General features: G+C 35.2%; 2 protein-coding genes across 3 annotated transcripts in view; one reads left to right on the top strand and one right to left on the bottom strand.

Moving 5' to 3' along the window:
* Positions 1-10,855, top strand: part of LOC119070673 — a 73,526-nt gene extending 62,671 nt beyond the window's left edge. The window contains exons 2-6 of the mRNA XM_037175112.1: positions 6,103-6,197; positions 7,876-8,061; positions 8,121-8,462; positions 8,528-8,652; positions 8,714-10,855. Of these exons, the coding sequence (XP_037031007.1) occupies positions 6,192-6,197; positions 7,876-8,061; positions 8,121-8,462; positions 8,528-8,652; positions 8,714-9,095 (1,041 nt within the window). The 5' untranslated portion in view covers positions 6,103-6,191 and the 3' untranslated portion in view covers positions 9,096-10,855. The remainder of the gene's footprint in view (positions 1-6,102; positions 6,198-7,875; positions 8,062-8,120; positions 8,463-8,527; positions 8,653-8,713) is intronic.
* LOC119070674 (leucine-rich repeat-containing protein 15-like) lies at positions 1,476-3,666 on the bottom strand. 2 transcript variants are annotated; one of them, XM_037175113.1, is made up of 3 exons: positions 3,552-3,666; positions 2,505-2,671; positions 1,476-2,449 (listed from the first exon to the last, which is right to left on the bottom strand). In XM_037175113.1, the coding sequence occupies exons 2-3, from the start codon at positions 2,609-2,611 to the stop codon at positions 1,615-1,617; spliced, it is 942 nt and encodes a 313-aa protein (XP_037031008.1). In that variant the 5' UTR covers positions 2,612-2,671; positions 3,552-3,666; the 3' UTR covers positions 1,476-1,614. The 2 variants fall into 2 exon arrangements, with proteins under 2 accessions (XP_037031008.1, XP_037031009.1); XM_037175114.1 differs by having other exon boundaries at positions 3,569-3,666.
* Positions 10,856-15,602: the final 4,747 nt, after the last annotated feature.

Here is a 15,602-nt window from a genome sequence, read left to right as displayed (position 1 = left end):
GCTTTTCATATGGTATTCATGAACACGAAAATGCTCATGTACGTACATCTATGTACATAATACACTCGTCATTCATCCACGGCTTTATGAAGACCGTGACGCAAATATTCTACAGAAACTTTACTCCGACTTGATTTTCTCTTTTTACTTCCTCATCTTATTATTAGATATTTTTGGAAACGGTCTGTACGAGCACATCCAATGGTGCAAAGATGGTATACAATTCAACAGCACTTGCTATTAAAAATTTTATACAAAAAGTCATCATCTTTGAATCGGTGTGTGTGAGCGGTCGCACAAATTGTTTCTAGAAAAAAATTCGGTATCAGACATGTACCTCTATCAATATGAATAATTATAATTACCGAATTACTAATGAATCTACAGGGAGACGACCTTCCGAAAATCGTCGTTTTTAAACTGAATTCTCCCCAGCTTCCTACTACACCAATGGGACAAATTTGTCCCTGCTGTTCTGACTCCCAGTGCACTGAATGATGAGGTTGAAAATTTAAAAAAATCAGAACCTTCATAGTCAGGGCTCCGAATATATCAAAACTGCATTAAACTTTTATGTAAACTCCGTTCGACCGCACAATGAAGAGCTGGTGGTTTCATTTCGAAAGTACATAGAGGGACACTTGCATCACATATCCATTTCCAGGTGTTTCTCGAGTGATTCAAAGTGCAGTGAAAAGCATGGTGAACATAATTCATATATGTGTAGTGCAGTAGTGCACTTTTCATGTGCTTGAGTGTTGTTCTCATCTTTAAGATATTTCAAATGCGCATTTTGTATTTTTCATTTTATTATCGGCTTTCCTTGGGTATTCAAACATTCATTCATGCATCGCGTACACAAGGAAAAATGCATTACAAATGCTTCACCTTACTTTAATAGCCCCTTTGCTTCCATTTACGTTCAGCATATGCGGGTTTTTATCAAGGGAAATGTTTTATTTGTCAAATGCAAATAATGAGAAAAATATTCCCATTGAATTTGATCGTGGCTTATAATTTCCTTAGATCTTCATTATGGAAATTGCGTTTAATCAGTTGATGCAAACATCAAATCTTTACTAAAATTAATGCACTTCAAGCATGAGTGTAACTCTAAATAGACAGAGTTCTGAAACTGCACTGTGTATCAAACATACAAATTTTGGTACTGCAAAAGAAAAAATTTAATTTTTCATACAAAATAGTACTCTATTTGACAGCTGTCACTACCATCACTCATGCTTGTAGTGCGTTGCTAAATTTGAAGAAGTATTTTAATACGCCAACAGCACTTGCTTCGATAGCATAAGCTTGACTTCGCTTCAGGAGTCTTATCATCGCTACTTCGCCGTTAAAGTGCATGTGTTTGAAAGCCCTTTTACTCTATTTGATTCTATCAAAAGCTGAGTAAATAGACGCAAGTTTCACGCGGTTCATTCCATCCGACAAGCTTCGGAGCATTGGTCCAGCACGTTGTCACTGACTTTTTTTTAAATTAATTAATTTATTTCTCCATGGATTTTACAATTTTCATTCTCATTTAGAGTAGAAATGATTCAAAAACAAACTCGTAAATTAACTTTTCAGTTTAATCTAGTAGAGTCGAACTTCACTTCAATTCGAGCATTTTTGTTGAACGTCTTCAATCAATGCAGATAAACAATCCCTGCCTTTAAATTCACATTCCTGACTAATGCAGACGTTTCCAGTTAAATTGAGACTTATTAACTTTCGAAGCTTCTGAAGATCAGTTTCGATTTTCATCAGTTTATTGTTTTGTAAGGAAACATATCCCAATTTCGTATTGTCGTCAAATAAACCTTTCGGCAAAATTTCAATCTGATTTTCATTTAGCTCGAGGAACCGTAGATCCTTGAGTCCCTTAAACGTATCGTTATGCAAAGCTTTCAATCGATTGTGGTCGAGATGAATTAGATGCATTTTGTTATTGTTGCGGAAGACTGTCGCAGACAGTACCTCGATTTGGTTATTCCTTAAATAAAGAAAATTTAAATCTGGATGCTGATGGAAAGTATCGACATGGATCTCTTTCAATTTGTTGTCGTTCAGCTGAATGTAATACAGCTTTTGATTAGAGTCGAATATCCCCAATGGCAAAATCTCAATTTCATTGTTATGCAACTTAATAAATTCGAGGTCACGAAGTTCTTTGAAGCTCTCAGCATCAAGTTCAGAAATTTGATTATCGCTGACATCTAACTCTGAAATTCTTTCGAAAGCGGCTAATTGACCCGCCCTTACGCTTTTCAATCCAACACCTCTGATTTCAAGTCTATTCAACTTTACCAATTTTTTGGTTGCATCCGATATGTCTGGAATACTTTTGAGATGTCCTTTGATTTGTAAGCCATTCGCCGATGCATTTTCGTCGAAAATTACAATAGTAATCGGTTGTTGAGCATCTTCAACCAAGTGAACCTCACATGTGCTGGAATCGAAGAAATCATTTCAGAGAACAAGAAAAACTTGAAAAGTTTACTTACTAGGGCAGGAGTTCAGTGGGTTCACAATGCCCATTTTCCGTTCGCCCGTGCACTTTAGTGAAGCAAATCACCAAAAACACAACTAACTGTGAATACTTCATGTCCATGGTTTACAATTTGTATATCAATTCTGAGTCCAAAACTGAACGAATATCAGCCAAATGGTTCTGAAAAAAGAAAATTTTCGTTCAATTTTCATCACAATATTTCTATATTCCGGAGACCCGGGAAAATGAAACAATTTTGCAATCACGATTTACAATTTCCAGGTTTACAGCAGCTCTCAAAAATTTATGGAAATCTCAGAAAATTCAAAAAATTCAAAATGACATATATGCGAAATCTAGTCGGTATGAAAAATACAAATGTCGAAACACACACAACAGAAAACAGGTCGACGCACCGTACTTTTACATTAATAGTATGTTACGTATTTCTAGCGAGTAAATTTGCTAATAACTCACGAGGGGGAAGTTTCCCCAGAGTGAGTAAGCAAATTTTCCCGCAAGTACATATTATATTTTATTCAAAAAACGTGAGGTAAAGTTAACTTTACTGCACGGATTCAAAATTTTACCTCAAGTTTCTGAATAATATACCTTACTTGGCAATGGGGCAAATGATGGAAATGGTACTTCTTGTGTGCTTACACATTTCACATAAGAAGTACCATTTCCATCATTTGCCCCATTGGTAAGTAATGTACTATTACTGACAATACGCTCACTATTTTGTGTAATCTGTACACAAAGTTCAAATTTGAGTTCATGAGAAAATAAACGTAAACTTATTCGGATTCGTCATATTATCACAAACATGATTTTCAAAAATCAATTTTTAAACTTGTAGGATCGACTAAATTTGAAACTAGCGAACCTTGTTAGAGAAAGGATCAAACCACGGTTCATTTCATGTGAAAGAAGGAGCCCATTGCTCGAACTAGGTCCGAGCAAAAAACTGCTTATTTTAGTCAAAGGTATAGAGTGAAGACGGTGAAGTTAATTCAATTTCATCAGTTTTTTTAATAAACAAGAATTCAGACTACACCTGTTTAACTTAATTACACTTTTTCTTCACTAAATTTTGGTTTGTTTGTTAATGCTTGAGCTCCTATTACAGACTATATCGTTTTGTGACTGACTGAGACATTCAGCAAAGTCAAGTCGAGACTGATAATGACTTTGTTTTGTTTGGTAGTTTTTTTTAACTTTTATTGCGAACATCCGTTTTATCTATTCTTAAACATGATGACCTGTCGACGTTCAGTAATCGGTAGGGTGTTCTTATTTTGAGAGATTTTATTTTCAGAATTTTCATCATTATTTTGATAAATTTCTAATTTACATGCACACGCTATGAAAGCAGCTGTTTTCGTATTAGTGCAAGAGTTTTTCAAGTAGTGAAGATTTTACGTTTTTCCTGAGGGATGGATTGGCAAGTAGGAAACGTATCACTCGGATTTGGGAAATATAGGATTTTTCTTCAATAAACCATCAATAAACCACATCTCTAAGTTCGTTAAGTAACTAAGGAGAGTAGGGCATGACCGTAACAAAAAGACATAAAAAAACGGTTCATGTAATGTATAATCTCTCATTCAGTAAGTTAGGCGAAAAGTCCGTTGACAAAATGACGGTGTGTGTTGTCTTTAAACTTCGCATATGTTGTATGGAGAAATTTTTCAAAAAGCCGTTCGTCGTCATTTATCCATACAAAAATCAAAAGGCCCTTCGGGGATCGCCCGAACGCCCATAGGGCCAGTCCGGCACTGATATACAGTCACACAGAATGCAATATGTAAATAATTGGTTTATTACTTAATGAATATTAAAATCTTCAGACGTTTCGATTTTGATTCGAATTTTGAACACTTTTGTGAAACTTCTTGAAATAAAGAGGAGGGATCGCAATATTGAAGTTCACGTTTCTGACTAATGCAAACGTTTCCATCTAAATTGATATTTCCTAAATTTTGAAGCTTCTCAAAGGCAGCTTCGTTTTCCATCAATTTATTATTTAGTAAGTAAACAAACTGCAATCCCGAATTATCGTCTAACTAGCCTTTCGATGAAACTTCAACCTGATTGCTTCTCATCGCGTCATGATCCTTGTCTTCAATAGATTCATTTTAATCTTTTACTGATGACAAGCATATGACCAGTATTATTATCGGATCTATTACTTCCATCGATCAAAGAATTTTCAATCGATTGATTTCAATTCTTGTACTTCAATTTTTTTAACATGCAGTTTACTAAATATTTAACGGGCCATATTACGCAGAGCCTGTCATTATTTTTGTCGTCATTATCGATAACAGATGAACAGCCGTATGTGACAGATTTTTATTGATTCTCATCGCATCCCAATCTAAGTTTCCAGAGTTTATGTGAGTAATTTCGGCAATATGGTATCACCCTGTCTCACAACTTTTTTAAGAGGCCAAATTTAGTGAGTTTTTGCAACTTAGCTTCCGTGGATTTGAGCTCATTTTTAATACGTTGCTTGCGTCTGTGAATGTAACGTATTTTTAACAGATCTGCTGATCTATTTTGTTACTGTTGTCTAGCCCTGGTCGTAATTTTTATACTTAAGCATTCTTATCTGTATATACTTTTTCGATTATCAGTTTACTTAGAGGCCATTCAAATAGTGTGCACTCTTTTTAGAAATTTACTCAAGTTATATACAAAATACGCTTAGGACCGAGAAGCGGCCTCAGTTCAAGGATTAAAAAAAAAAACAACAAAATTCTATTCCGTGTTCGATTTCGATTACAAATAAAACAAAAATTAGGAAAATTTGATTAAATTTACTCGAGTTATATGCAAAATATACATAGGGCCGTTTTACTTCTATGCTCCTAACCATCGATATAATATAGGGTAGATAAGTAATGTCAAAGTTACTTTATGTGGAAAGATCACATCTGTAACGTAACTTACGTTTTGAGAAAGCGCGCGAAATAATGTCATCCAAATATTTGAAAATAATTGAAACTCTGCATTTCTCAATTTCCTTTTTCTCTTCGTTTCAAGTTGTGTTTCGTATTTTTTGCACTTGTATGTGTGCTATATTTCCAAAATTTCGTTCTTCGTGTCTCATTATCTACAATATATTATATCGATGCTCTTAACTGACGGTCCATTCATCCGATTTAATTAAACTTTTTTTTCCTGGTACCATTTACATTTCCATCGTTTATTTTGCCGTAGATATACACATAAGAGCTTCAAACACTTACGCGGCCGAACTAACGAAGGGCCGACCCGAATATGCCCTTTTCCGAACTAGTATCACTAGTTTGATTACCTTTCAAGGGAAAAAAATGTTTGAAATCGGATTTGATTTACTCAAGATATCGACGTGACGGACAGACAACATTTTTTTTTATTGCAGATTCGTCAACTATGAACGTAGGCGAAGACTCTGTGTCTTTACCATCTGCTTCGAATTCTATCAATTACACACTTCGTACGCGACTAAAAATTGAAGATTTTTCCGTTACGTAAAAGAAGCTTTTTTTAGCCTAATATCCCAAACCATTTATAGATAATTAATGTCTTGAAACGTTAACGTTACCTTCTTTTCATTACAGGTTCTGGTTCATTATAGTTTATTCATCTTATTGATTCAAGAAAAAGACGGAATTCTAGGATATGACAACAACTAAATGTTCCAGAAAAAATGCAGGTAAAAATATATGAAAAATTATTGTTGTGCTTTTTAATATCCAGTATCTTTCGAAAGGAGGGCAGCAGCATCACGGAAAGCATTTTTAATTGAAATTCATTTATTTTTTTCGAAATTTAATTAAACTTTCCTTTCGCCTCTGTTTCACTTTTTTTTCTCTCTATCGCGTGAGATTGTAATTTAATTTGCAATATAACATTTATCCACGCTATGTTCCAGCGCATGTATTATGTAGCAAGAATAATATTTTAAAATTGCCGGCCTAATTAACGAATTGTTCCCGATGGGATTTCAGAACAAATACCTTTCATATTTGTGGCATTGTATAACTGTACACACCGTGCTGTGTGTGTTATGTTCAGTTATCTAGGATAATATCGAATAACATACAACATATTAGCATTATGTGCAGCATGAAAGCCAATAATGTTTTTCTGTGTAGTTCGTTGAACGCATAATATTGCACAAGTTGAAATAGTTTAAACATCATAAACACACATCTGGCACACGGAAATGGTCATTTGAACTTAATATCGAAATTACTTTTATATTAGTTTCATCAAGGTAAAATTGTACAAAATTCCACATATATCAAACGTCTATCAAATGCCACAAATTTAGTTGAGTACAATGCAGGCACGATTTCTTCATTACTCAAAGTTTAATTACGAGCTTCGGCGTAATGGTTCTTAGGAGTGACCATCCTTTACTTTTGTATAGAATCTTAAAAAAGGACAACTCGCCATTCCCATGAAATGATTGCCAATCCCAGGCAGATAAATGACCTCCCACAAAGGCTGTTGTTACTTTTGATCAGAAACCAATGTCGTACAACATTCAATTATCGATACAATTCCTCTTCCCAGAAACAACATTTATTTCTTTGCTTTGGCTGGACCAGAGTCCAGTTACACTTCCGGCAGTTCAGTCCTTTTAAGCACTTTTATACCCGCGGTTAGTACCTCTAGTACTCATCGGAGTCGGAGCTATCGTTGCGTCACATTCATGATTAAATGTGCGGCCTATCTTGATTTTTTGTACTTTAATAGCTGTGATTACCCTTATCTACCTTTGGACTGAAGTACCTCCTTAAATTGACTTCTACTATCCGGTCTACCTTTCTTTGTTTTGGTAAAATACATGATTTATAGCTGTAACTGCCTCACTATGTCAGATATTTATAGATGTTCATTGAACTAACTATGTTTTGTCCGAAAGGTAACGCTTGACGACTTGAACATCTCTATTTATTATTAGCAAATGAACGCTAAATAAAGTCTTTATCTTTAATCTCATCCCAATCAATTTCTGTTATTATGAAGGGACCCGGTTTAAGGTATAATAATTTGAATCAATTTTCTTCTTTTGCGGAAAGATAATATTTACTGGAACACCTTTTACAGGCTATATTACAGACTATATCATTATGTTATCGATAGTAACGATAAAAATAAGTGGCGAGCTCTGAATGAATCTATTTTATACAAAAGATTGTGTGTTTAAACAAAAGAAGTAAAAGATTTTGGAAATATTTAAATCAACAGAAATAACAGATTCGATAATAAGAATGTTCGCCGTCTGTAAAAGGTTCCCGATATTCTTATGAAATTCGATCAGTAACATTTAAATTGTCGTATTACACTCAAGCCTAAACTTTCCGTTTTTCTAATCCGAAAAGAAACAAGAAAAAAGACGCGAAACGCGTCTAAAGAGATTCTGGAAATCACCGAAAACAACATCATCAGAAGATTCAGCTGGATGCGACAGTCCTACCAAACACAGAACCCGACCACATTTGCAGGAGAGCCCAGTTTTTAGTAAACCAACATGTTCACTACCCCTGCTTCAAGTGTGGCCTAGCCAGGTAAGTCAACGTAAATCTATAAAACTCACCAGTGTGTCAATCATTTGAACGTTTCACAGGACTCACCCAGAGGCGAAGCAGATGGTCAAAGCTTTATTTTCCCAATACTACCGGACGATCATCGTAATGACATAACTGTTGATAGACGAAACTCATTGTACATAGACCCACAACAGACCGGAGATTCTGGCATCGATTCGATACAAGCCTCACCATCTCCGAATGCATTCGTATCGATAGCGGGTGTTTCATCTGGAATAAATATATCTCCATGTGCTTCACCTCCCAATGAATCACCAACACCCTCCCTCACAAAGCCACGACGTCTTTCAAGTGCCCTGTTACATCCAGATCACGCGAGATTGTTAGCACTACGCCAACAACAAGTATCGCCGGATCAGGTTGGAATTTTCCTTTTTTGGATTTAGCCAGGGATGATTGATTACCTAAACATTTCACATTGCAGACGTCCATTGAAGATACAACCGAATTTAATGGAAGTGGCGCATGTGGTATTCAAATTTGCACGGCAAGTTCAAGTACGACCTCGTCATTGACATCGATAGCTGCTGCAAGTATAACTCAGCAAAGGTATATAAACAAATCGGTGCATTTGAGCCTCATTTCAAAGATCTAAATTTTCTCATTCCAGACTATCGGATCCTTGGCTTCAAACCGATCGAATAGACAATAATAATCGTCGCAGATCGTCAACGATGACCGCTCGATATTCATTGTTCGATGCACTAGATCTAGAATACGCACTGCTACGGGCGGCTGCTCGTGGATCGGTCGGACCATATTCGTTAAGTGAATCGTTACACAAGCTCACCTTCACGCAATCATTGGCCTTTCCAGCATTAGCACGTGGACTAGCCACTAAGCGTAGACGTTCAGCCGACCAGAGCACGTCCCGTCCGTTGAATCCAAACGAATCGGGTTTTAATACATTTGCTAAAGTGATAACCGCCATCGTTCTAGTGATGGTTAGTTTTTTGGTATTTCTTGTGATTTATAAATTTGTGAGAACATGAGGATTGCTCCTGGGCTCCGCAGATGTACAGGATGTGGTGCCGACCGGACCCACTTATCCCATCAATCGTACACTGTCGGGGTTCAGGAATTACTTTGAAACGACTAGTTAGAATTGGATGTAGTTGTAACACAATGAAGAAATTTTCATTGTTAACATGAAATGAATTGTGATGAATTTTTTGTCCGTTTCAACTGGTTCGTTGTTGCTGTAAACTCCATATGTTTACCATTGTGTTGAAGTTGAATTACCACGTAATTCCATAGTCAATTTAATTGAAAATGTAGAATACATGCCGTGTTCAGTGGCTGGTTGAAGTATTATATGAATTTGCAGTCTCTCAACAATTTAGATGATGTCTTTTGCACGGATAAATTACTTTGACGAATTTTGATTTTACGTTTTACTTGTTATCTTCGATAGACTTTTAACTTTACTTTTTTTAGGACACTGGCGATTTTGATATGTAATAATGGCTGGCATAGTTAAATAGTTAAATTGCCTCAATTGTTAGCTGAAATTTTACCAATCTTGCATACTCACCCCAATCTTCTTTCTGAAATTTTTTAAAATTGAAACATGAAAGTGACTGTTTTTTATATTAATAATATGTAGAAGCTCGGAACAGGTAAGGTCACCTGAACCCTGCTGACAACTTGAAACATGAGTTGATCTGAAGCTGCATCTCTATCCGTGACCAGACCTGAATTCCCATGGAAACTCATCTGTCCTGAAATAAAATAATCTAATTACTTGATCAGTCTGTCAGATTACCTGATTCTTTAGGAAATTGCTTTTTTTACATTGGAAAAATTTGAGCTCAGGTCAGGTTCGATCGGTCATTTGAAAAACACAAATTGACCTGAGCTAAACTATTCAGGTTATAATCATCTGTTATCGACAGCGACAGCAAAAGTAAGCGATGAAGGTAATCTTCAAAGATCCTCATCAACGTGTTGAAAAATGGTCATAAGAACCCGATAATTATACAGTTATGTAGCGATATGCTTGCCACCTGTCAAAGTTAATTTCTCCACTAATTTTTGTCGACACTAGCCATTGTTTAAAATCAACACATGTAAAACCAAGTAATACGTTAAGATACGGAAATGTTCTTCGTCTTGTAGAAATATAAACTGTCCTGTCTACTGAAATCTTTAATGTCTTGATTTGGTTCGGTTTCGCCTCGGATCGGTAATCTTTACTCAAAAAATACTATTTCCATCATTACCAATACCATCACCACTGATAATAAATGTCCTATGTCCTATAATTACTCCATCTCAATTCGAGACACCATTTTACAGTTCTTGTAGCATTACAATAGATTACATACGTCCTGTTTGGATTTTTTTTAGTGTGGCCAACTACGCAATTCAAAATACAAAGTTCCAAACAATTACGATAAATATAATACAAACTTATCCGGATAATAGTCATATGCACTCGTTTGAATCTGAGCGCTTATACGTACCTAGAAAGGGCTTTGACCCTAGAAGCCAAAACCACTTTCAAAAAAATTCTTCGAAGCTAGTCTTCGGTTGAAAACTAAAACTGCACATATTTTAGTGTGGATGACTTTTAAACCCAAGTCGCTATTTGGCTACTGTGATTACCTTTCTAATGACTCCTCACACGACCCTGGACGGCTCGCGTAACTGGAGAAATGTTTGTAAGAAAAGTGCAAGTTTTCATTTTTTGATCATCTTTCACCAGCCACACAAACTTCGAAGAATTTTTTTGAAAGTGGTTTTGGCTTCTAGGGTCGAAGACCTTTCTAGGCACATAAAAAAAATTCCACTAGAAAATGCGTCCGATTTCGGTAGGCTGTTTTTCAAAAGAATCCCTCTTCACACTTCATTGTCTTCACGAACATTCACAGTCAGATAAAATGTGCTTACACACACATTGTGCAATTATGACTAACTTATCCGACTGAGGCTGTAATATACTAGTACTCACTAAGACCCCGGGAAATGAGCTCAACATACTACATGCGTCGAAAACCGTACTTTTCATGTTTTAAGCATATTTCTTTCGACACACTCAGTGTCTCGTTTTCGTGTGTTTATTAACCTCGGCTTTGTGTCGGATCAACAAACTTCACACGAAAACTCTACTTTTCATCTTTTTATCCTAGTCATGTAATATGCTATTACCGCTCACGTCAATGAAGTAATAATGACTCATTTCCAAGAAACGTAGTGAGTAAACAAACATTTATTCAAAAATTTACAAAAATGTGTTACCAATCAATTTTAAATCGAAGTAGTTTCGATATCTCTCGATTCTGTAACTTTTAGCTGACTTCAAATTGTTACACAGTATTTCTAAGAGTCTCAATGACTTATAATATAGTGTCTTTCCGTCTATCTAATTGAATCTTCTTTTGTTTATTGTCTACAATAAAATTTATTTGCCACGGTCGATACCTATATTGTATTTAGATTACATTGTACAATGTACAAGATTAATCATTGTGATCCCCAATTTTATGTTTTTAATGCAATTATTCGAACCGATCCACTCTATCCGCTTACCGGATCGCATTTGTGTATTTTAAGGAGCTTTTGAAATTTTTAAGCTATTTTTGTATTGCACTGAAATGCTCTACATTTCCATCCTAAATCCTAAAGCTCCGAGCTTTCTGAAGCTCTCCAAAGCACACAAACAATGTGATATGGTGTTTTGGCTTAACACAGCAGTGCGCAAAAGTTCTTGATGAATTCGACTTATTTGGAGGCCACTCTGCTGTACATAATAAACCTCAGACAGTTTGATCTTCCTTATTTATTACGCAGTCGTAATAACGTTCAGACTCATTGCTCGTCTTTCAACAATTTTAAAATTAAAAAAACTAATTCTCTCCAAAATTTTCTCAATACTTTCGGGAAATCCTTCTTGAACCACCAACTATTTGATCATTCGCCTCGTCTATTCTTCACATTTCATTATTTTTCAACAAGAACATCGATTATTATGTGACAACGCTTAAGAAAATCTTTAAAAAAATAAAACAATTCTAAAACAATCACTAGTTTGTAAGGTACTATTTTAAGCATAAGAAAATTAAATTTAATGTAAAGTAATAAAATAAATAAAAATAAAAAACAAAATGTTATATTTCACTGGAAATGTTTCGTTTTTCTGTATGTTTGCTCATAGATATTTTTATCTACTACAAGGTGAAAATATTCGCTTCGCTCGTATCCACAAATTCACATCTGGTAAGAGAAACAAGCCCTTTTACTAACTTGTTAGCAAAATAGCTATTTCATAACCTGTGCCTCAATGGAAATATTGTGAAAAAGGTGTAAAAAGCGTCAATCCAAGGCGAACCGAGGTTGACAACACATCGAATGAGCGAAATATTCATTGAGGCACATGTTACGACCAAGATGATTTTTTGCACAGCAGGAATTGGATACTAGGGTAACGACTACAAAAATAAATGATGAGCTTGACGGTCCTTTATAGTAAAATGTATGTTAAAACTAATGAAGTAGGAGATTTTGTTTCGATCAAACGCAAATACTTTAATTGAATTAACCTGTCACATAGGGTTATTCATCTGTTATCGATAACGACGACAAAAATAATGACAAGCTCTGGCGCTCTGGGTAATATGGTTATTTATACAGAAAAATGTATGTTAAAAAATTGAAGTACCAGATTTGAAATCAATCGATTAAAAATACTTTAATCGATGGAAGTAATAGAATCGATATTAATACCGGTCATATGCTTGCTGTCTGTAACAGGTTAAAAGATTTGACAATAATATTGGTGATATATGTGTCCGAGTTAGCCGATATTTGATGTAATTATAAGTCTTATTCCAAATTAATTATGAATGTTATCCATCAGTTCTTATCATGTGCTGTTTGTGGTAGAACATTTAATTCCCATGCAAAACCTCAATATTCTAAAGCAAATTTCGAAAATTTCTTACTCAAACTCAGACTTTTTAATTGGATATGTCTCAAGCAAGAATAAACAATGTTTTGTTGCGACAAAGAATTTCTTGGTAAATTCACTAAAGGCTATATCAAAAGGTAGCTTGACCAAATTTTAAATTGGACAGTTCTTGAATTCTGTTCTTCCGACACTGAAAATATTTACCTGAAATAGTACGTGAGCTTCTGGGACAAAATCTTTGTTTTTCACTTTAGGAGAGTCCTAACTTTCACGTTCTTATATAATTCATTAGCAAAAACATATTTGGATACACTCGTAACAGTTTGCTAGCGAAGACAATGTATATAAATATACAAATCAATAAATCTATATCTACGTCCATACCCAAAATTGCACGAATACAACTCGTTTTTTTATCGTCGGTTTTTTTAATTTATCAACAGCACAAATTTTTTTAAATGCATTGTAGCTAGAACCCACCCACCAATTTTGAGTCATCAGTGATTGTTGATGAAAATGTTGTTGTTTTGATGTTAGTGATTCATTTCTTTGTAGATGTTTGATGTCAGGCTCATTAGCTCAGCTGGTAGAGCGCCGAACTTTCAATGACTCGGAGGTCGGTGGTTCGAGCCCACTGTGAGCCCTCTGTTTTTTTTTTTTTTGATCGTGCTGTTTTGTAGATGTTACTGTTAGGTTACCTTTATAAATTGCTTAACAGTAGCTTTGATACGTCAAAAGAAACAGTTCTTTCACTATTTCATAGTCGAAGATCGAAACATTAAAGACTGGCAGATGGTGTGTTATGAAAGATTCTTATTCCATTTGACTTTCTTAAGTAAATCATCGTTGAGACCAAAATTACTAATTTGTGTCTTTCAGCACTTTCAGCACAAATCTCTCGAAAGGAATACTTAGGAAATACTCGAATAGATTACCTGCTTTCGGGAATTTAAGCTTTAAGACATAATGAATTTGTGACGAATACTTCGACACCGAACATATTAGTGACAGGTAATTTGTATAAGTAAATATTGACAACACGAGTGTAACCTCTAATCCCACTTATCATAATCTTAAAAATCTATACCTATGTCCATTCCAAACATTCGCTTATATTATTATTGTCTTTTTATCGCTATTTTTACGTATTTACGTGATTGAATTATGACTAATGGTCAAATGTACACGTACACAGTTATGTATGAACGGTTGAGTTTTACATTTGTGAAGCACCTTTCGTGTGGCTCATTAGCTCAGTTGGTAGAGCGCCGCATTATTGCTATCATCGGAGGTCGGAGGTTCAAGCCCTCTGTGAGCCCGTTTTTTTTATTTGATAAAACTCATGTGTTGATTAAATAAATCGTTTTAGAGCAAAATCTTTCCGTTACAAATCATGAAGATCAACTTTATAAGTATGGTTTAATCTACCTTATGTGTTAGAGATCTGAATGTATTTATATCCTAGCCGTACATGTTTGTGAATCAAAATCAATTAGACTGAATGTTAACCTGTTACAGACAGCAAATATAGGACTTGTATTATTATCGGGTCTATTAGATCCATCGATCGAAGTATTTTTAATTTGTTGATTTCAAATCTTGTACTTCAATATTTTAACATGCATTTTAATATATAAAGGACCATATTAGTCAGAGCTTATTATTTTTATCGTCGTTATTGATAACAGATGAATAGCCATATATGACAGGTTAACAAGCACGGCAGAGTAGAATAAACTAGGCAGGAGCGGTTCATTTTCGAAACGTCAAATATAGGTCCTTTCATACACTGTATGAAATTGAACTCAAATGAACATTGACATAATTGAAAAACTTTATTTGCAAAAACTATAGGGTTACTAGATTATTCAGGTCCCCTGTCAAATCAGCGCTACTGCCTGGTTAACTTTACTCTGTCGTGATTAACAAGGATAAAGCCAAAGTACATGTTATGTACCTTGAATAAAGCCGAATATCTTGCGTTAGACAGAAAACATGGATCGGAGATTCGGTCAGAACTTTCCGATTGACGACTACAATTTCGTCTAGTCTAGTCATTCAATATTTGAAAATGCAAAAATATAGAGTAAGAAATCTAGACGAGACTTAGCCAAGGAAAAACTTCGCCTCTTATCCGATTCATCGCAACGTTATGTCTGTGAAACGGGATCCTTAAAACAAGAAGAAGAATTAGCAATTGCTTCGAGTGTAAGGTATTGAGATTAGGCAAAATTGTTGGATATGGCATTGAAGAAGATTTGCGAATGTAGGGCGTATGAAAATGGAGAAGTTCGGCCGTTGACCGACCAGGGTGGAGAGAAGATGTCAACACCCATCTGGGCTTGTAAGGCTGCAAATTAAAACTAAGAAGGTAAGTAGGTGAAGCAGGAATGACCGAGAAAGTGTGCTCCTGTTTTTATTTCACTTAGTTTTCGAAGATAAGACAGCACAAACACCAAAACATAGTTTAGATTACATCAAAGAATGTCCTGCTGATTGAAATATGTTTATGATAAAAAATTTGCAGTCTCTTTGGCTTGGTCATCCTGTTATCGACATCGATGACAAAAATGAGCAGGTCTGTCTACCA

This window comes from Bradysia coprophila (assembly GCF_014529535.1).
Source record: "Bradysia coprophila strain Holo2 chromosome IV unlocalized genomic scaffold, BU_Bcop_v1 contig_106, whole genome shotgun sequence".
NCBI lineage: Eukaryota > Metazoa > Arthropoda > Insecta > Diptera > Sciaridae > Bradysia > Bradysia coprophila.
Note: the sequence above shows the minus strand (reverse complement) of the source record. Positions and strands in the feature narration are given on the sequence as shown.